At 42.4% G+C, this 23,411-nt stretch overlaps 1 protein-coding gene and 1 long non-coding RNA gene across 4 annotated transcripts in view; one reads left to right on the forward strand and one right to left on the reverse strand.

Annotated features, from left to right (window-relative positions):
• Positions 1-23,411, reverse strand: part of LOC138283768 (uncharacterized) — a 337,826-nt gene that overhangs the window by 40,038 nt on the left and 274,377 nt on the right. The gene's annotated exons all lie outside the window — the stretch shown is intronic.
• PAMR1 (peptidase domain containing associated with muscle regeneration 1) overlaps positions 1-23,411 on the forward strand; it is a 184,451-nt gene that overhangs the window by 30,247 nt on the left and 130,793 nt on the right. For all 3 annotated transcript variants that reach the window (XM_069221835.1, XM_069221833.1, XM_069221834.1), the window contains exons 2-5: positions 13,497-13,673; positions 15,103-15,231; positions 18,671-18,785; positions 20,411-20,628. In XM_069221835.1, coding sequence (XP_069077936.1) covers positions 13,497-13,673; positions 15,103-15,231; positions 18,671-18,785; positions 20,411-20,628 — 639 coding nt within the window. The remainder of the gene's footprint in view (positions 1-13,496; positions 13,674-15,102; positions 15,232-18,670; positions 18,786-20,410; positions 20,629-23,411) is intronic.

Below are 23,411 nucleotides of genomic sequence, written 5' to 3' on the forward strand. Positions count from 1 at the left end.
AACTTAGCTCCGCTATGCTGATTACAACTCCCTTTCCACCAGCCTTTTCATAGCTGGGAGCCTGCCATGAAAAGGCTGGCAGAAAGGTAGTGCAGGGGGCATCAGAGGGGCCCCTGCACTGCCCATGACCATGTTGTGGGCAGTGCAGGGGCCCCTCTGCCCGCTGCCCAGCACCCTCGGAACACATTCCGAGGGTGCTGGTCGGTCCCCTCTGTGCTACGAGATAGCACTCGACTCCTTTAAGGGAGCAGAGTGCTATCTCGTAGCACTGTTCTGCCAGACTGACCATCTGTCTGAACGGTAGGAACATCATAATAGGGCGGCAGGGGGGGACTCCACCACCATGGTGGTGGCATCCTCCCCGCGAGTTTGGGGGTCCCGAATTGGGACCGCCAAACTGGTAACGACCCAGGTAATCTGATAGTGTATACTGAGCAAGGAGAAATAGGTAAGGGTTAAACTGTTGTGTGGTCGCAATTTGAACAGATTACCTATTAGATGGAGCTCCACTGAAAAAATCAAGTGACAGTACTAGTTGACACTCATGTTGTATATGGCAATAATTACGGGGCGGATGCAGAGGTGAAGAGATTCCCTTATTTGCATGAGGGGCAACTACCCCATGCAAATGAACGAACGCCCTCTTGAGATAACGCTAGGGCTAGATATGCTCCAGCAGCATCTGTATTACAGACAGGGCCACACAAGTGTCAGCGGCCCCTCTTGTAATACCAAAGCGATCCGAGGCGACGCAAAGAAGATGCAAATACCAGTTGCGCTCCCGGAGCACTTTCTATAATACAGCCCCTGGCAGGAATATCTCTGTTGCACGGTTCACTCAAAATAAGGCAGGCCACATCACCGCTATGCAGGTGCGGGTTCTGCATGATTTTATGGTAGAAATCATGCTCTGCTAACTACAAGAGATACTCTCTCTATCCCAATCCCTAAGCATCCACTTTCTATTCTGTAAGAAATATTTTCACTTTGCCCTCAAATCCCAGTTTTTCATTTTTAGTGACCGGATTGAGAAGACAGTTACTAATTTCAGAAATTACACTTTTCGACCCCAATTGTCTGATTTAATTAATAAAATATATGCTAATTTGCATCCCAAGTGTATCTTGTCTATTTCTACAAATAGACCAATGTTGCTCTCAAATGCTATCTTTTTTATAATTGACAAATGAGTGCTTTTAAACGGACGCCAATTTGTCTCTAAATGCCAAGGTTTCTTTTATAGTGGATAAACTTATTATCCACCAAAAATTATTTTGACAGTTTCTCAAAATAGACAAATGTTGCTATAAAATATCAGAGTATTATTTGTGACAGGCACGCCAAATAGTCACTCAAACATCAGCATTCATTTTTAGTTAAAAAACAAAATAAAAAACAACCACCTGGCACTCTAATACCCGGGTTTCATTTTTAGTAAGCACACTACTTTAATCCACACCTGGGAGAACATTCTCCAACATATATACTCTCACTATCTCTTTCTCTATGTTTCTATTCTTTCCTTCTGTTTCTATCCAGAATGTGGTGTTGCAATATAGTTTAAATAATGTTGTGAAGAAAACGTGGGAAAATTATAGGGATAGGCGCTAACAGAATATCACCAAAACATTTCTTTAACAATAGTAAATACGGTGCTCCCGAACGGAGGGTCCTCCCAGCACCTCCAGTGTTTCTCCAATAGGAAAAACCAAACTGATTCAAAGGGCCAGGGCACTCGTATGAAATAAGATAAGAGTCTGTACAGTTAGGTTCTTGGTCTTCGGAGAATCAATATATAATCCAAACAGAGCTAAAGTTCAGTGTCTTTATTCTTGTGCGAGGTTTTCATACATGTTCATCACATCAGAAAGATTCCATATGTGGTCATCACAACAACATCCAACAGCCAACACGTGTTTCATCTCCGAGAAATTAATCTCATTGACTTCCTCAGGGCCAAATATAAGTAAGGTGTTAACATGAATAAATGGCTTATCCTAATCAAGTAAAACTCTTCAAGATAATGTACGATCAATAGAGAAAGAGTAGTGGGAATCACGTGATGGGCCAAAACACTATTATCCCCGAGTCTTCGTGAGGGAGTACTCATAAGTCAGCACGTATGGATCCAAAATCTTTTACGGTGCGATCTATAAACAAAACAGTTCTTTTGGGTAAATTCTTGTGTTGGGGGCGCTGTGTCTTGCTCCCCAATAATTAAGCTGGCGTGTATGTAGAGAAAAAGGATGTGTAAGCCCTCCGTCTCATCTAGAGGTATAAGGTATAGAAGAGACACAGAGTAAGGTCTCAGGAGTGTGTGTGAAACTCCTCGGCATGACGGGGAGTCCTTTTTCTCTACATACACGCCAGCTTAATTATCGGGGAGCAAGACACAGCGCCCCCAACACAAACTGTGTGCGCGCCCCTGGCTAGTTTTGATGGCGCACCAGGGAGCCGCGGCTCCCAGTTTGGGAACCACTGCTGCCCTGATTATGAGTTGTAAGGGTAGGCACAGTGGTAATTGCTGCATACATGAATAGTGCATCAGTTTAACAAATCATCCTAATATGGGTTAAAAACGCATGTCTTAGTTATCACATGTGCTGAAAACCACGCCTTTAGTTTGTGTGCGCTATTTAACATGTGCTATTTAACATATGTGCTATTTACCATATGCAAAAAGTAACACATGTGATAAATAACACTCAATTACAGGTTTGAGGGGGCATTAAAAACTAGTGGACCATACTACCTTAAAATACCACCAGTCAAAAGCAAGTGATACAAATTCATGAAAATGGAAGGAAAGAAAGAAAAGCTGTAAAACTACAGAAAAATCCAAAGACCTAAAAATGTATGCAAAGAAAGACAAACAGAGTACATGCACCATTTGAGATGAGAATAATCAAATATCACACACACCTGTACTGGGCCAGAGTAACAGCCAGGGACAGGTGAAACTCTCACAGGTTGATCGCAGCAGCTCACACTGCCTTCCTACAGCTCACCCAAATGGATGCAGCACTGTTAGGCCAGATCCATGTTCAGTTACAAAAAACCATGCAGCAAGAGGATGGACCAGGACACCAACCGATGGCCTCAAATAGCGCGGCAACATAGGATAAGAGCCTGGATTGAATGAGTAAGGCTGGGACCCACAAACATGAGTCAACTTGAGATCCAGAGGATACACAGGCTTGATTTGCCACCATACAAAACATATTTTCATTATTACTGGTACCTTGAGTGAGTGAATTATGTAATGCCCTGCTACTATACCTTCATTGGGAAAGGTCACTCCTCTAATTCAGAACAAAGCTAAAGACGCACCTTTTTCCTCGAAGCTTACAGCGTAATGATGTGATAGACCTGATTTTTGTTTTTGTAGAGTGTACTCATACCCATCAATGTCCTGGTGCAACAGGCTGTAAGACAGCAGAAGAAGCACAAATCTATGAGTTGGAGAATTAAAAATAGGAGACCTGAAGGCTATTGTTGGAAGAGGTGATTCTTTAGAAGTTTACGAAATCTGAAAAGATGGGGCTTAGCATGAATAGCACAAGGCAGGGGGCTCCAGGCAAGAACAGTAAGAAGGAGTGACCTCCTGGACAAGATCTCTGGAACCTGGGAATAGAGACCAGAATGGTGATTGAAGAACAAAGCATTCTGGCTGTGAGGCATGTATCTGGTGATCATCTGAGTCGTGTGGCTAGTGTGGGAGGGGGTAACCATAGCCTTATGAGAGAAACAGAGAAAAATGAAAATACATCTCCATCTTTTGTGATTCGAAAGCAAGTGGAGACTTTTAAGATGCATTGAGATTCTGGCATGTTTGGGGATGTCAAGTGCAAACCTGGCTGTGGTCTTCTGAAGGATATTAAGTTTATGTAATAAAAAGTTGAAAAGATCAACAAACAGCCCATTCAAATTGTCTAGTCTGCTCACAATTAAGGCCTAGGTCAATAATTGCCTGGAGGCTCTAGGGATGAATGGTAAAGCTTCCATCAAAACCTTCATCGTAGGAAAGCAGGTGGAGGTAAGTTTAGTAATATTGTGTAGGAGGCTGGCCTGGCTTGTAGTGGGTACCAAGGGTACTTACACCTTGTGCCAGGTCCAGTTATCCCTTATTAGTAGAATAGAGGTGTTTCTAGCAGCTTAGGCTGATAGAAGGTAGCTATGGCAAAGCAGCTTAGGCTGAACTAGGAGACATGCAAAGCTCCTACTGTACCACTTATATTATATGCACAATATCATAAGAAAACACAATACACAGATTTACTAAAAATAAATGTACTTTATTTTTATGACAATATGCCAGAAGTATCTCAGTGAGTACCCTCAGTAAGAAGGTAAGTAATATACACAAGTTATATGTACACAAACCACAAATAGGTAAGTAAGAGTCAGAAAAGTAATGCAAACAGGGCAGAATTACAATAGGTTGCAATAGGTGAACATAGGCCTAGGGGCAACACAAACCATATACTCCAAAAGCGGAATGCGAATCACGAATGGACCCCAGACCTATGGGAACTTGTAGAGGGTCGCTGGGACTGTAAGAAAACAGTCAGGGTGTCCAAGATACCCCACCCCAAGACCCTGAGAAGTAGGAGTAAAGTACACCTACTACCCCAAGAGAGCATACTAGTCGTGATAGGGGGATTCTGCAAGATCAACAAACACCAGCAGTGCACTGACAATGGATTTCCGGACCTGAGGACCTGCAAGGCAAGGGGACCAAGTCCAATAGTCGCGACAGTGTCCAGGGGGGGGCAGGAGCCCAGGAAACCCCAGATGAAGGTGCAAGGAAGCTGCCTCCAGATGGAAGAAGCTTGAAATTCTGCAAGAAAGAAGAGTACTAGGAACTTCGCCTTTGACAGAAAGATGTCCCACATCACGATAAAGCTTGCAGAGGTGTTCCCATGCAGAAATACTGCAAACAAGCCTTGCTAGCTGCAAGGGTCGTGGTAGAGGTTTTTGGATGCTGCTGAGGATCAGGAAGGACAAGGATGTCGCCTTTTGGAGGAGGAGACAGAGGGGGCGCTCAGCAACTCAGAGAGCTCTCACAGAAGCAGGCAGCACCCGCAGAAGTACCCCAACAGGCACTTAGAAGATTAGTGAACTGGAGTCCATGCGAAGTTACAAAAGAGGGTCCCACGACGTCGGAGGCCAACTCAGAGGGTTGTGCACTGCAGGACAGAGTGCTGGGGAACCAGGCTAGGCTGTGCATGAAGAAAATCCTGGAAGAGTGCACAGGAGCCGAAGCAGCTGCAAATCATGCAGTACATATCTTTGCAGTCTAACGTGGGGAGGCAAGGACTTACCTCCACCAAACTTGGACTGAAGAGTTAATGGACTGTGGGAGTCACTTGGACAGAGTTGCTGTGTTCCAGGGACCACGCTCGTTAGGATGAGAGGGGACCCAGAGGACCAGTGATGCAGTCTTTTGGTGCCTGCATTAGCAGGGGGAAGATTCCGTCGACCCACAGGAAATTTCTTTGGAGCTTCTGGTGCAGGGTGAAGGCAGGCTACCCCCAGAGCATGCACCACCTGGAAACAGTCGAGAAATCTGCCAGGATTAGGCACTACAATGTTGCTGGCAATCGTCTTGCTACTTTGTTGCGGTTTTGCAGGCGTCCTGGAGCAGTCAGCGGTCGATCCTTGGTAGAAGGCCATGTTCGGAGTTACCATTGTGACGCTATACATAGGTAGTGACCTATGTATAGTGCACGCATGTAATGGTGTCCCCGCACTTGTTACATGGCCATGTTCGGAGTTACCATTGTGTCGCTATATATAGGTAGTGACCTATGTATAGTGCACACGTGTAATGGTGTCCCCGCACTCACAAAGTCTGGGGACTTTGCCCTGAACGATGTGGGGGCACCTTGGCTAGTGCCAGGGTGCTCATACACTAAGTAACTTGGCACCCAACCTTCACCAGGTGAAGGTTAGACATATAGGTGACTTATAAGTTACTTATGTGCAGTTGTAAATGGCTGTGCAATAACATGGATGTTATTTCACGCAGGCTGCAGTGGCAGGCCTGTGTAAGAATTGTCAGAGCTTCCTATGGGTGGCAAAAGATGCTGCAGCCCATAGGGATCTCCTGGAAACCCAATACCCTGGGTACCTCAGTACCATATACAAGGGAATTGGGTGTACCAGTATGCCAATGTGAATTGGTAAATTTAGTCACTAGCCTGTAGTGACAAATTTGGAAAGCAGAGAGAGCATAAACACTGAGGTTCTGGTTAGCAGAGCCTCAGTGATACAGTTAGACACCACAGAGGGAACACATAGAGGGCACATACTATAAGCACTGGGGCCCTGCCTGGCAGGGTCCCAGTGACACAAGGACTAAAACAACATACATACAGTGAAATATGGGGGTAACATGCCAGGCAAGATGGTACTTTCCTACATATGGGCCTTGTGGGAAAGCGTGGTATAAAATGACACGTAAAATGGCGCATCATGCATGGAGATGGTTTTCTGAATAAAGTGCTATGCAAATATGATCTCTCTTGTATACAAACTTTGCGTCACTTGGTGAAGGCATTTTGCAGTTGGCCACTCGTGACCACTTGGTAGATGGAACTCTAGGAGGTGGACCTGACTCCATGGCGCTATGCTGCACAGGTTTCTTGAGCCCCGGAGGATGGGAGTTGAAGGCTACAGTTTTCTTCTGTGAGGGTCCCAAGGAAGGGGTGCTCCACTAATATCCAGGCCAGTGCAAGAAACGGAGGTGGGAAGTTGCTGCTCCCCACCAGAATGAAAGATCAGAGTTGAGGCCAGACTTGAAGAGACATGCTCTTGACTCTGCTATCAAGACCCCTTGTGCATTTCTTCTTTATCTGAACCTGGCAGGTACTCTAAGGATCTAGGAGCGTTGTCAGTGCTGGAGATGAAAGACATTTAGCATGCTCAGCACTGATAAATGTACATCTCCTGCAATACTGGCGTCTGCATATCCTAATTACTCATCATCTAAGAAATCCAACCTTGGCACTGATTTTCTATTTACAACCCTTCCTGCTATCATCTTATCCTTCATAGGCAGAATTAAATATGCATATGTCAGTAATGGGGTCATTAATGTGGGAGAGGGGTACCCCTACCAACTCAATAAACCCTCTATGGTTAGGTCAAAATAGATTGCTATAGCACAGGCAGCATGCAATCCCCAGAGAAGTGTGTGCTAAGCTCTAGCAGTATCAACACCTTTAAACAACACAAGACAGTAACATTTCCAAGGAGAATTTCCAAGAAATTTCCAAGAGAAATTTCCATGTTTAAGGAGAACCGGAGATATGAATTCTCAGAGTTTTATAAAAAAAACATGAAGGAAAAGTAAAGCACGAATCAAAAGTCATTGTTTGCATCTGACCAGGACTTAGGCATGATTTGGAGCAGAGGTTGACTACACTAAGCAAGTTCTCCCAATGAAGTCTCCACTTTCTGATTTCATCTTTTATAAGGCATTCAACATTTTCTAGCAGGGCAAGGCCCATGGCTGTGGCTGGCAGTGGCGGCTAGCTTGTATTTACAGTGGCGTGGGAGGGAGAACAGTAATAAAAATAAAAAAAAGGCACTTACCTCATGGCATCCTCACGGCATACTCCTCTCGTCTCCTCGAATATGGGACCCAGGAAGCTACACTAACCAATCCTGGTGCTGCTCTCATGCTGTTAGACAACATGAGAGAAGCGTCAGGATTGGCGGGGGTGACATCTTTCAGTGCTCTTAAGAACACAGGAGGCCTGGGCTTTCTCTAAACCAGCTGTCTTAAGAGAGCTGGGTTAGAGAAGTTTAAAGTGCGCATGTCTGGCTGGCCGTAGCACAACGGCCGGCCAGAGGGACATGCGAACTTTAAACTAAAGTGCAGAGCTCCCTCTGCCACCCAGCAGCAACTGCCCCTCCCCATCCTGACACTGGATTAAGGATGGGGAGCTGAAAAATAAAATGATAATAAATAAACTTTATTACCATTTTATTTTTCAGCTCTGGTGGCATTTTTGCTTAGCGGGGCAACGCTCCCCTGCTCTCGTGGAGGAGCCGCCCCTGATGGTTGGCGAATGTCCCTTGAAGCCGGTATGTTGTCATCAAGCTTGTGCTGTAACTGTTGATTTTGGCACCATTAGTCCTGAATGGGAATGAATTTGTAGATGCCCAGATTACTTTGTGGATCGGACTTATTTGTCACCTTGCACAGGCCAAAGTTTTACATTTGGACTTCGTCATTTTTTTGGAAGTCAAAAGCCTTGATGCATGGAGAGCAGTTGGAGTCCCTGAGTGCCAGCAGGAGTTAGAATCATTGAGTCCCTGTGCAAGTCCTCTTCGTCCTGCAGGACTCAGGAGTCTTCTTCTCTCATGGCCATCTTCTTCAGTTGGATGCCTCCTAGGTCCAGGCATGTTCTGCCGAGGTGATGGAGGAGCCACATCTATGCTGTGCACTCTCCAGTGAGTGGAGGTATTCTATCATCCTATCTTAACTATTTTCTCACAGGCTCCCACCCACTTTTGAAGCACTTCCTCTTTGCCTTACAGTAAAATTACCTTGGAACCCCTGTTTTAAGATGCGGAACCCCAGCTGCCATCAGGCAACTACTCATCTGCTCTTCTATTCAGAAGAACTCTACTCCCATCTGAAAGGGTCAGAACTAGTTTCCTCCTCCTACTTTGACTAGAGAACTTGCATGCATTTTACCATGGCCTCAGGACCATGCAACATTGGGATTAGGGTCTTAATTGTACTGGAATACGTGACTTTTTGATGACCAACACATTCCACCTCTGAGTTGACTCATACTCAACTCAAACTGATCTTCATCCCTTCCTTCTACATCCCTATGTCAGTGACCCCAACTCTTTCCTTACACCCTGTCACTCTTACTCCATCTCCAACTTCAAGAAACCATCTTTGACTCTCATATGCAACTCGTCTCCTCCATCGATGACAGAGCTGCGGCGGCCAGACACCAATTACTACACATTAGATGGATTCCAGGTAACGCTGCCTGTGAACGTGTAGATTTACCTTGGTGTCTGTAAAAGCAAAAGGCACATTGTTTGTCAAAGAAAACTTTAAATAGTGTATTTCCCTCTTTCGGGAAGCTCCTTTGCCCCGACAGGTTAATGTCCTTGCACCCGTTGAAGCTTACTCTAAGTCATAATAACAAACATAGCATCTCAAGAAGGACCAATCTCAACACCAAAGTCTTGCCTGGTATAATGTTACCATACACTTAATATGGACCATCCAAAATGCAGAGGTGAATTTACAAGCTCCACCATAATAATGTGTGCTAAGGTGAGCTACACAGACATAGGGGCATAAATTTGGGCCTCTCCGACGCAGTTTTCTGAGTGAGAGGGGCATTGCTTTTGACGCTGCCTCAGATTTATGAGTTGTCGTAAACCTGAGGCAGCGGTAAAAACTAACACCACACAAGAGGTGGCATTAGCATGGCAAAATGAGGAGGAATGCTTTTATTCATCCTTGTTTTCTGCTTTTTCTATGTGTGCTGAAGTAAAATGCCATGGACGATTGTTTACGTGCAGGAACGGACACCTTCCTGCACATAAACAACCATTCAAAATGACGCTTTGGTTTTTCTATGTGTGCTGCATTTTGCAGCACACATAGAAGTGCCAAATCGCCATTGTAGATTGTTTATGCGCAGGAAGGGACACGTTCCTGCACATAAAAATCTATCCCCGCAACACCGACACCCTTGCACTATGGTGCAAGGATGCCTGCGTTGGCGCAGGCAGCTTAATTCAGTGCCAGTACAGGGGGAAACGCAGGGGTGCGCCGTATCCCTCTAAATACGGTGCACCTCTGTGTTTCTAAAGTGGTGCAGTGCTGCTATTTTTGCTATTTTTATTTCACTTTAGCATATACCTGGGCCATGGTTTGGAAACAGAAGGTACAAGGGGAGTGTAAGGGGTGTCAAAGCCCCACAGCTGTCCGTTTCAAATTTGTATGAAAAGGATAATTTATTTGATTCTACCCGGTGATTAATAATGTCTGATGTGTTTGTTGTATGTAATTAATGTGTTGAAATATGTTGTGGTGTGTATCCAAATATATCAAACTACGCAAACTTATAAATATTGATTGATTCATGAAAGCTTAACTCCAGTGATAGTTTGTTTAAGGACTGTTGCTAAATCCATATTTTCATATTCTGATAATATGTACGTGTAAACTGTATTGTAATAAACATTTTAGTTTTGAGAATTTGTGATTCTCAAAATCTGGCATCGAAATGATGGTGATATACCCTGCTATTGTTGATATTAGTAAAACTCCATAGCCTCTAATGGCAACAAGAGGGATCAGTGATTACTGCTGTAGTAACATGCATATAGGTTGCAAGTCATTGTTTGTCTTTTAAGCATGCGAACACATACAAACGTGTGTCAAAGGCTCCCATATGACCCCCTTCTCACCTTAGAATTATTCACAAAGTTCCTGCATCCTGAGACTGTAAGAAGTCACTTTTCAGGATAGAAGGACCAAATCACCCCTCACATTTGGTGGGAGCGCAAAGTAAGGGCTCCCTCACCAGCAGAAACGTTTTCCCACTAGAGAAAACAAATCTAAATAAATGTGGATTTGCCCAGTGGGCTCCATTTCCGTGTCAGAGGTAAATAGACGTCCATTGGAGATGTCAGATGGCATTCACAATTGTAAGCCTGGGTACCTGTGTCTGGCACATCTTTTCAGTTTACGTCTGCGAATGCTTGAAAACTGAAAAAACAAGTATGTTCAGTGCAGGTTGTAAATTTCCACCTGTACTTTTACACTTTTTCATGAATTGTGCCCTCGCTTCATGTTGGTAGTAAGGTCGTTTGTGTGATTGGATAAAAATGCCACTGTAGGAAATCTGCCTTTTCTGTGTGGCCACCTTGTATTTTTCTCCATTTTCTGGACCCTTCAAATTTGCTGGCTTTAAAATTCTGTTCACTATACCCCTATTAACTGTAGTAAAGATCATGTGCAAATTCCCATTTGGTATATTTAACTTACCTATACATCTCTAGTATATCGTACAAAATGTACCTAGGGCCAGTAAGTTAAATGTCACTAGTAGACTGCAGCACCTATTGTGCCGTCCACTAGAGTAGCAGTGGAAACGTGGCTTCAGATCTGTCATTGTATCCTGACCTTGGCAATGACAACACTGCAATTCAAGTTGTCAAAACAACACTTCTCACAGCTACAAAACTCCCTTTTAAATAATAATATGTCACCTCTTGGTTGGCCTTGTAGTACAGAAGACAGGGTGCATGGTATTTAAAAGTAGGACATGCAAAAATGTATTATTAACTAGACATTACAGTGACTAGCACCTAGCACCCAAAGGCTATTTTTCCCAATGGCAGACCAAGCTCTTCCATGTAGAAACCCAGAGTACAGATTAAAATCCTAATACTGTATCTCTGGAATGGGACTAGCAAGAAAAGGAATGAAATAACTCCTTTCAATAGTTATTAAAAATCCACTTCAATGGTGGTCAGAGTTTTCATTAATATTAAGGAAAATATTTTTTTAGAATTTTGTTTTCCCTTGGCTGAAGTTCTTTGAGGCTAATTTGCATTTGCTCTCCCGCCTCTACAAGTCAGTAATCAGCATTTGAATAGGCATGAATAAGGGGTGAAATGCCTTCCAGAAGCAAACTATAAGCTGATATGAATAGGCAGAGAAGTGGGAGGGTGTATGAGTGAAAGGGAGGTTGGATGGATGGAAAGGATGGATGAATGGTAGAATTAGTGAAAGGATGGGTGAATGGATGAGTTGAAGGGTAAATAGATGCATGAGTGGATGGATGATAGATGGGTGGATGAAGTGAAAGTATTGATGGATGAGCGAAAGGATGGGTGAGTGAAAGGATGGATGAGTAAAACAATGGATGGATGAATGAAAGGTAGGGTAGATGGATGTCTGGAGTAAAGTATGGATGGGTGGATGAGTAAAAGGGTAAATGGAGGGATGTTTGAATGGATGGATGGGACAAAGAGTGGCTGGATAGGTGTAAGGATGGATGGCTGAGTGAAAATGCGGAGAGATGGATGAGCCACAGGGCGGATGATGGATGGATGCAGTGAAAAGATGGACAAATGGAATGAAAGGGTGGATAGATGAGTGAAAGGATGGATGGATGACTGGATAGATGAATGGATGGGTGAAGGTGGGATGGATAAGTGAAAGGATGGATGATTGAGTGGATGGATTGGTTTGATGGATAGGTGTCCCTGTACCAGTGGCAGCTCTCCTTTATGGGCTCTACGGCTACACGACACCCTCCTTGTTTTGTGGTTCATTTTTATTGTATCAAGAGTGAATAAGTATTATTCACTCTTGATACAATAAAAATAAAATGCAGGCCTGCTTCTGGTCCAGCAACAAACTGAGGCAGCTAGTGACATTGTTTGATTGCTGACACAGGTGCATGTAGGTGCCTGCATCAGTCACTAGAGATACTGTTCAGAGCTGGTGAAATCCAAGCACTGTGAATGTGTCTTTGTGACTATATATATGTGAGTTAAAGTGAGAAAGAGTCAGTGAAGGGTTGAGTCACAGTGAGTGAGAATGAGTGACAGGAAGGACCAGTATGTGTGAGAATGAATGTGAGCAAGTCAGGGAGAATAACAATAAGTGTAACTGAGTATTACTGTGCGTGAGACTGAGTCACAGTAAGACTAATTCAGAATGAGTGAGAATGAGTGGGATTGAGTGAGACAGAGTGGGCCAGAGTAAAATGAATGAACCTGTGTGAATAAGTGAGACCAAGTGAGAATGAGTGAGCCAGAGTGAGACAGTAAATTTAGTGCAAAAAGGTGTGAGAGAAGCTTTCAAGCAAAAGCTCTTTGGAATTCTAGCCAGAGGTCACCAGCTGCCACTGCCCCACGCCCCAAACCCAATGAGCCCAAGATTAGTGTGGCCATCTTGAAAATGACCAAAATGGGTAACAAAGGGTAGGGTTGGCCCCGGGAACTTTTACCCCCTTGTGAATGGTAGCCTGTAGGCCTATTTGTAAATGGCATCCTGTAGGCCTACTTGTGAATGACAGCCTGTGGGCATACTTGTTAATGATAGCCTGTAGCCTACTTGTGACTGATAGGGTGCTTGTGAGTGGAAGCCTCTAGGCATACTTGTGAATGATAGCCAGTAGGCCTACTTATGAATGATAGCCTGCTTGTTAGTGGTAACCTGTAGACCTCCATTTGAATGATAGCCAGTAGGCCTACCTGAGAATGATACAGGTAAATGGATTTAGCAGTGCAATTCACATTTTGTAAATTCCATGCACTTGTAAACCATGCAGTTTGTCTATGTAAGTTAAACTTAGACACGAGTGGCTTTTAGAATGTATCCCATTAGTACTTCGGAATAAATGTGCACTAGATATGTTGTCGCTTGTGTTGTTGACCCATATAGTAGTCAACGGTGTACAGTGAAACTTAACTTCTTGCTTTTGTTACAGAATACACAGTCATCAATGAGGACTGCCCCGGTGCAGAGTGGAATATCATGTGCCGTGACTGTTGCGAGTATGAGCAGATTCAGTGCATTTGCCCAGGAGGGCAGGAGAAGGTGGGCTACACCATTCCCTGCTGTCGGAACGAGGAGAACGAGTGTGATTCTTGCTTAATCCACCCAGGTATGAGGTTCTGTACGAGGTATCTTTCTCGTCTTACGCGGCATTAGCCACAGAATGTCAGTCATCTTCATATGGTACTTACCACCTGCATTCCATAGAAACCCTTAGTGGATGCCTCCGTTAGCTTCAGCTTCTCCTTAGTGAGACAATGACCCAATAAAGAGTTTGGTGGACAGATGCAATGGGGTACCCTGTCCACCAAATCCTCAGTCTGCTGCCTCATTTAGAGACTGTCTGACCTTAAGATTTCCGTCAATTGAGCCCCTTGTTGGTCTGACCATCTCTAGTTTGATGGACGGTAGTCTGTCAGGGTGGTGGAGGTTATGTCCTCGGCCACCCTGATGAGCGGGGTATCGTTCATCAGATTCTAAATGAGCGTCAAGGACTTTACAATATAGTAGATACCACTCCAGCAACCCCTTTTAGCATTTTTTAAAGTTCCATCTATGTGTTCTAGGATTTACTTTATCCCCAATAATTTCCCGATTGTGGATTTCCAGTTCTTTAAACATGTAAGGGCCTGATGTAGAGGTGGGCAAATGGGTTACTTCTTCCAGTTTGTGACCGAGTAACTTGTCCACCTAGCTCTCCAATATACATGGACATTTATCTGCGAATGGACACAGGCATGTATGATACAAACTACCTTTAACGGTGATACAAACTATCTTTAACTGAGGCTTAAAAGAATCAACATCTCACAAGAAGTGACAACAGTCACCTCTCTGGAGATTCACATATTCAATCCCAATAGACGACTGGTGATTCAAACTTGCTGCGTTAGGGCTAGATCTGTATTAGAGAGACTCCAACATCTAGACTCGTCTGTGTCAATACCACACAACATGCATCCACATCTCAAGACACTCAGAAGAATTATGGAGGACTCAATGACAACAACACTCAACCATATGTTAGCAGTGAGGGAGCAGAGATTACATGAAGAGCAAAAGGAGAAACAGAAGACCGCCAATCCTAATACAACAGATGCAAGACCAGACCAAAAAGGACATATGCTGGCAGATAAGGAAACACAATCTGAACTAGGAATACCAAACCATATGTAGGTTGAGACTGTGGGTCATCAGACAGAATCACAATAGAAGTTCCAATATGTGTCTCACCAAACTGAGACCAACCAAACTGCGCCAAAGGGTCATTGGTAGCAGTAGGCATGGTGGTATATAAAAATGTCAGCCATAGGATAGTCTAACATAGCATAACACTGACCTGCATGGGATAACATACCATTATAAACCTTTTATGAAGAGAAGATAAATGGGGCAAGTGCTTGAGTGTCTTATCTTGTTTTCCATATTCTGATAGCATGTCATGCAAAGTTACGATTACATTCTTGTTTATTTTTTTCTCTTCTGGGAAATTCAAAATTGTGAGAGGATCACCTGCTATGTCTGCCTTCTGATTTCAGGCTGCACCATTTTTGATAACTGCAAGGCGTGTCACAATGGCTCCTGGGGAGGCAAGTTGGATGCTTTCTACATCAAAGGAAGCTACTGTGCTGAATGCAGGAGGGGCTGGTATGGTGGAGACTGTATGAGTAAGTATACTCTGTGTCACTGTGTATCAGGAACTAGCCCGTAACAAGGTGTAATGACTCTGACGCATGATGGGTATGATATGAAACACACACTCGCAGAGAGAGTTCGCTCTTGAGGTGCAATATGAAATACGAGTATGTCCATTCAGAACACCCTGAGAGTTATTTTTTGTTTTCAAGCTTCACCTTCATTCCTCTTCCTACTAATTGTATGAGATTAACAGGGCACTTTGAGTACATGGCCAAGGTTTCCACAGTACCTGTTGGTTGCCTCTGGTCGCTCATAGCTCTCACTTCTTCAGGTGAATGACATAACATGAAGAGATCACTGGCTGGGTTCTAGACATAAGCTGGAGGTACCACCTCCTGCCAGTAACATAACTTTGGAGGTTGTACTTCCCACTTACTGAAGTGAAATGATCTCCTGTCTCACATGCTTGAGGTATCTAAGACTCACATGCAGGTATGGGAGATCTAGCTTACTAGACTATGTGATGCCTTCTTGAGATATATTTGTATATCTCCATTCGCTGAAGCCTGTGCTCCCTGCTTCAGATACCTATGATTCCTTTTGTGCATGTTTAATTCAGTTTCAAGTTTTCTTTTCACATGTGTGTTGGATACCATTTATGTCTCATGCCATGGATGCATGATGTATGAGGAACTGGGTTTACCTTCTGGGTGCCTCAGATACCGAGAAGGCTCAGTTCACGAGCTATTCATGAGCAACTGAAATAACCTGAAGGTCACTGATAGGACCTTTGAGATCTTGGCTAAGTATTCCTTCCTGTGTCCTTCAGACCCTTGAAATTACCACTTCCAGGGTATTGGAAGCACTTGAAGATAGCACTGCCTATGCACCTTGGATAATCTGGAGGTGCCACCATTTCCTCAACACATTTACCAGTTAAACATATAACTATTTCCATGTCTTAAAACATCGGAAGACATCAGATTGTGAAGATGTTACACATAAGCACCTGTAATTAAAAGGAACTATGAGTGTCTTGGCACCTGAAATAACTTGAAAATATAAACTTTTGAGTCTCTGGCAGACTGGTTTGAAATTACCACTTGCTTGTGCATGTTGGTGAATGAAGTAACTCTCAACCATCACTTGCTATGAGTGTACCTGAGATAATCTGTCTTCAGGGTTTTCTGATACAATGAGAGTCACCTTTTGAATGTTTGGAACATCTACTAGGATTACAGCCTGGTTGCTTCAGAACTGATTCAAATAGTAATACTTTGGCTGCTTATATAACCTGTACTCACAGCCTCAGGTAGGTGTCCCCTGGATAAACTGATGCCATTCCTGCCTGAGATCGACACATAACCTGGAGTCGTCACTGCTTGTCCTCTTGAGCTGGTTTATGGTAGCCCCTTCTATTAGGTGGGCACAGCTTCCTCAGTTTCTAGAATTTCTAGGTGGAGTGGCACTGGCAAAACCAGTAACACACTTCAAAACACTTGCGATAGGCATCCTTGGGTCGAGTGGTCACAGAAGGGCACGATTGTGATTTTCCATGTATGGGTGTATTTTATCACTTTTAGATTGGATGCTCACAACTTTCTTAAGAAGTACAACACACAGAATGTGCATAATATTGACACACCATAAACCACACCATACAGCTCAAGTCGCCAGAAATATTGCAGAATTTGTGGGAAATCTCTTGAAGGACATGCACTTTTTTCAACATGAGGTGTAAAATGACCAGTGTTTTAACTTCTAGCACAGTGTTTCCCAAACTATGGATCGCAACCCACTGGTGGGTCCATGAGCCCATAATTGGTAGATGATTATAGTACAAGCAATAAATAAAGATGCTTTTCAATTATGTGTTTATCTTGTCACAATTGCAGTGTTTATAAAGAGGGGTCAAATGTCAAGCTATTTCTTCTGACAAATTACTGCTTATTTTTTAACATTGAGAATGGTGTTTACAGACATCTCTCACTTTGCAGTCAGAAAAAGAAAAGTAAAGTGAATCATGTGACAATCTTGCTGGGGTACAGAGAGTGTGAATGGAAAGGCTGTAAGATGTCATTGTTTGTAACACACAACAAGATGTAAATACCTGTAAATGAACTGTACACATTCAGCAATTAGGAAAGCAAAAAGGGACTACATTTTTTGTGTGATGTGATGGAAGCAAGGATTTTAATGGGATCGAAACAAACCAAGACAGTTTACTTGGTAATGCACAAATAATAAATACCCACTGAAACCCGCTTTCCGCACATCATTTGAGTGTATTATAGTTTTTTTAGTAAAACTGTACATCTGTGCAAATTTAGTGGCCATTTCAATAGAAAATGTGCTGTCTGTAAATGACAGGGCACTGATACACAGTGGTTTAGTTACATTAAAAAATCGCCTGCCTCATGTCCATTAAAGCTAGGTGGGTTGTGAAAGTTTGTTGTTCTAAAAAGTGGGCCATAGCTCCAAAAGGTTTTGGAAGCAATGTACTAGCAGATTTTCAAGTATAAACTATTTTTGTATTTTTCTTTCTACTTTGCTTGTTCTAACTCTGTTCAACATCACATGATGGAAAGAAGTACAGTCCACAAATCTATTACCCTATCAAAGCTGCACGTGAAATGGTGGATTGTCTTTGCCTGAGAGAATGAAACCTTTCGGTTTACACATTTTTTGCTGTAATTTGTTATGGCACTGCCCTTCCTTCCGTGGCTGCTATCACTTCCGGTTACAACAGCTGAAGTGCATTGACAGATTGAATGACACCAATGTAGAACGAAATCGAACACAAAAAGTTAAAATGATAGGGCAGCAGCAGCAGCTGCAAAACTTTAAAAATAAAACTATAAAAAACAATGTTTATGATCGTTCTATTTTTAAAGGGGCGGGGCCATGGGGGTTGACAGCCATAGAGGTGAGTGTTCTGCACTCCCCTTAGTGTGCATGTGTGCTTGACCAGCTGTCTCAGGATGGTGAAACACAAATGCGCACAGAGCTCTCTCCAACCCGGCACTGTGTTGAGGGGTTGAAGAGAGCAGGCACAGGCTCACAGACTGCCTGGGAGTGCAAAGCCAGGGCTCTCAGGCCAATCCTGATGTAGCTTTCATGCTGCCAGCCGCATGAGAGCAGCGTCAGGATTGGTCCCAGGGCAGGCTGGGAGCCTGTGCATGCCTGCAGTGCAGTGGAGATCAGATGAGTGGCAGGTTCAAGATATGTTTTTTTAATTATTATTTTTTATTGGTTTTATTTTTGTCCCCCGCCTCTTTGTCCTGTCGCCAGCTGCGACTGAGTGAAAAAAGTTTTTTTGGGAAAACTAATTACCCTTTAAGTATTATATTGTTTCATTTTGTTTGCAATTGAGATGGTGGCATGCTCTATGAGAGAACGGGAAGTGAGTACACACAAAAAGTCTGTTTCCAGAAAGTATGATTTTTATTTTTTACTTTTTTTCATTAGGGTGTGGTGAAATCATACAAGGGGGGAAAGGTGAGATTTTGTTAGAAGGTTATCCGGTCAATGCTCATTGTGAGTGGAGCATTCAAGTAAAACCTGGATATATCATCGAGCTGAGGTAGGCCATTCCCAAATCGATTTTAAATATTTTATATATTTTAAATATAATCTGTTTTTGTTCTGTTCCATTGGTTTTCTGTTTGGTTGTTATCTCTCATGCCTGTGTGTTTGTTTTAAACATATTTTATTTCTTTTAGTTTTATTTAGAGCATTCTAAAATGTATGCACACCTACACTCACCTACTACACAGTGGGTGCCCTCAATCATAGAAAAAGACATCTATATATATTTATCAAACTGCACATATAAGGCTCATATAATGTGTAATTGCTGTCACGTGTGTACTTATTTAAAAATTAAAAAAATGTTCGGCTTAAAATGTACTTCACAGAAAACAGCTGGGCCCTCATTACAACTTCATTGGAACTTTCCGGCATGGTAATTTCGGACCACTATTACTGGTCCTGGGTGAATTTGGAGTATTGGTATGCAAAATGACCCCAGGATTACAAGTATTGGTTTCTGAAATGGTGACTTACCTTGGACATTGGTGTTATTGCACTGGTTTACGCAGACGCTTTTCCATTTCCAGGACTTTTTCTGCTGTCAAAATCTGCCAGGTTTTACATTAAAAGAAATTTCCTCATCCTAAAAACCGTCTAGAATCTTCACATTGCATTGTGGTTGTGAACATGCTTGAAGTACCAAAGGCCAGATAGTATTTTTCCTACATGCTTTCTGGCAGGCAACCAAAAACAGCTTGGTTGTGCCAGCATTTTGCTTGAAGAAGTTAGCATTCATCCATTACTGAATGCCTACAGGATATTTGCTGAGGATTGAAAAAGAAAATGGTAGAAGCTCAATATTGGTTGAGTATCATCCGCATAGGACACTACTTGACAACCGAGAGGACTTTGAGAGCTGTGACATAGCTCTTATATATTTACCGAACATCCTGAGGGTCAGGGATGACTAGATTTACTTGAATAGGTGAGAATGCAAAATTTTGATAAAATATGAAATAACCACTAAGTTGAACTGGAAGGTTTCTCAGTGATAGCCTGTGGCGTGATGATGAAAAAAAACACAACTGGTTGTGTCTCGATGGATTAGTATTTGGAAAAATCCTTTGTTTGAAGATGGCAGGATGGACTGTGGATTCTAGAGTATCTTATTTGATGATATCTGGGTGGGTTTTAGATTCCAGGTTTTGTTATCTTTGATTGGGTTGAGCCTTTGACAGTTTGGGTTTTAGGTCACAGAGCCTTGGTTTAATGATCTCCGGTTTGGTTTTGAAGCATAGAGCGTTTGTTTGTTTTATGTTATGTGGTGGAGTTTTGTATTACAGAATCTCCTTCAGCTTTACTGTCCCTCAGCTTTCCAATGTAGAAAATAGATCTATTTGATGTCTCATTGGATTTTAAAATCCATAATTTCCCACTTTCTGATGGTACCCAGTTCTGATTTGAATTCTAGAATGTCCCTACAATTTGGTTTGGTTGATTTTTGAATTCATCTGTTATTTTGATTCCAATTCCAGAATGTCTTGAACTTTGATAATGCCTGGTGTGGCTTTAAGGACTATTGTCACATCATCTCTGAAATGTATCAAAGTAGCAGAACAAATCCCCATGGATTATGCAGAGCAACAATTATTTCACATTATCTTCTTTATATACAAGGTTTGCCATGCTGAGTGTGGAGTTTGATTATATGTGCCAATATGACTATCTGGAGATCCGAGATGGTGACAACGTGGATGCCAGGATTATTAAACGATTCTGCGGCAATGATCGCCCACCTCCAATCAGGAGCACCGGGAACTCACTGCATATTCTTTTCCAGTCTGATGGATCTAAGAACTTTGATGGATTCTATGCAAGCTTTGCTGAAATCACAGGTTTGTTTCTTAAACATGTATATTGTAATTAAAATCAGATAATGCTGCAGAATTAAGGTCCAGTATCTTTCACTCATATTGGCCAGTCCCACACCCATGATGCTTATTTTATATCTCACAAACCTTTTCACACATCATTTCCAACAGGTACCAAAATGTCCCTCTACGTCAAAAATGAAAACACGACTGGGTGTGTTAAACTGGTCTTTGATGTAAGATGACCTTCGTTATGCAAAAAGTCATACGTTAATCGTTCTGTACATCATTGAAGTATGGGTAATAGGCGCTGTAATTAAGGTCTCCTCTGCACTTAATACGCATGCCACCATGGCGAATACAGCAAGGGCGTGTAGGAACGTGGAAATGACAATTAGGGGGGGTGGTAAATGGGGACTGTATTTTCAGTGAAGTGGATACCACAGACCAGCTACAAATGACAAAAAATTGCACTTTCGAAGGATCACAAATTGCCCAAAATTGTATTTCATAGGTTCACTCACTGGTTGTAAATGTCAACCAAGGAAAAATGTACTTTAATCCTGAGCATTGATGTCATGGACCAGGTAGGCTCAGTGAAAAATCTAGGGTCCTTATATTTGTGTGAGCCCCAGTACAAACATGAATTGATAATTCTTAACATATCCCATGGATTAATATTTATAATAATGGACATATCAATACTTCCGGGTGTGGTTTAACGTATTTATATTGTTTATGGGGTTAGTAGGCGTTGAGATGCATAAGTACTAGTCTTGGAAATTTATTTTTTTAAGCTACCTCTTACAAAAAAAATCTTTCTTTCACATTATACGAAGAAAAAGCGAAAGTTTAATGACATGTTAATATTGAGAATAAGAGCAGTTATTGTGTGTGACTATGTGTCATGTGTTCTATTAACGCAGTTCCCTTTCACCATACATTATTAGTGGCATGTTCCAAAATGTATATCCTATAAATGTGTACGGATGAACATGACCAAGGTCTATAGCAGATAGTATCTCCCTGTCTCTTGTCTCCAGTGTGATCATGCACCCCAGGCTTCGCACACTGTGGTACCACATATAGGTGCAAAATCACATTTACTTGGAGGGTGGACACTTTTTTAAGAACATAAACGTATTTAGTTATAAACACATATTTCGGTGCACAACCTACTGAGACATCTTCAGGTTCCAAAACACATATAGAATCAAATATTACAATTGATTCTACAAACACATTTAGGTTCAAAGTCACACTTGCTTCAGAGGCAGCGGGAGTGTGGTAGCTCATTTAGGGGTAAAATCATTCAGCACAGGGGCAAAACAAGGACGTGTGTCACATTAGGTGTGACAGCTGCGCATCAACATGACATCACATTCATCTGACAGTACATGTACGTGCAATCCAAGCAGGAATATGACAAACATTTAGAGGCGCGCATTGCATTCACGTGTAAAATCACCCTGTTGCAAAGCAAGCATCATTGTGGTATCCCATTCAAATTAAAATGCAAAAATCCTACTAAGTGCAATATCAGGGGAGTGTGCAAAGACCTTGAGGCACACAAGTCATATTTAGCTAGAAACTCACCACTGTTGCAGAATCAACCGGAGTGTGTAAATACCTTTAAGAACACAAGTGGCCTTCCATTGAGGTGCATGCATGCCCCCTCCACCGTTCAATCAGCGCAATAAAGCCCTTCTCTTTTGGTGTTTATGACATGAGGTCTGGCAACAGCTATAGCTGGGTGCAGCCAGACCTAGAAATGCAAAAGTGCTAAGTCAGTCAATGAATCCTTTTATCACTTGAGGGCCATAAATTACTGTTTGTCATCACAATGTTTGGTGAACTATGAAACCCAATCAAACACATCAAAACATCGAGGCAGGACCAATGCAACATCTTAGGACAGTGGTTCTTAACCTTTTGTCTTCTGCAGACCCCCACTTAATCAATACTGGGATCCGGGGACTCCTACTGAATCATTGTTGGATCTGGGGACATCCTCTGAGTCATTGCTGGAATCCGGGGACTCCAGGTTAGGCAATTCTGATGATTTGAGACCCAAATCTATACACAAAAATGCAGAAAAGGCATTCAAGTAAATATGCAATACACAAATGATGAAATATTTTATTTAACTCACAAACAAGTATAAAAAAAAAAAAACTTCCATTTTAATGGCAAGGTTAGGCCTTATCTAAATTCAACTGATGCCTCCCCTTGTATTCTATGTGATGCTTTAACAACGCTCCCATGAATCAATCTGCGAACACTGACTTAATTTTTAGCCTCAAATTTGAAATTCATTAACATTTACAGAGCATTTTCAAATTTTCAGTTTTGCTTCTTTATTTATATATACTTTATTAATCTGTTGATAACATTTAATTGTCAAAGCTGCCGTGGACCCTCTTAATAGGAGTTGCGAACCCCCCCGGAGTCCCCTGACCACAGGTTAGGAACCGCTGAGGTAGGACAGCGCCACATAAGCCCTGGGAGCAGCAGAGTAATTGCCCAAACCAGATCTTTCTGGCTCTCTGGTGGTACCAGGGTCTGGTTTGGTTGCACTGATGATATCAACTAGTGCAGAAAAAGTGAGAGGATACTACTTAGTAATTTTATTTATCAGTTTGAAACAGAAACCCCAGTACTTCAATAAAGTTATTATTTTCAAACTTACAACTTGTTACAAACGTACAGAAGGAAAGTGGGAAAGCTATAATGTTACAAAAAACTCTTGTGGTTCAGCCTTAAAAAGACAAAGGAAGAAGTTCCAGGGAGTGATTGTAGTAGTAGCT

Source organism: Pleurodeles waltl, chromosome 3_1 (genome assembly GCF_031143425.1).
Source record: "Pleurodeles waltl isolate 20211129_DDA chromosome 3_1, aPleWal1.hap1.20221129, whole genome shotgun sequence".
Taxonomy (NCBI): Eukaryota; Metazoa; Chordata; class Amphibia; order Caudata; family Salamandridae; genus Pleurodeles; species Pleurodeles waltl.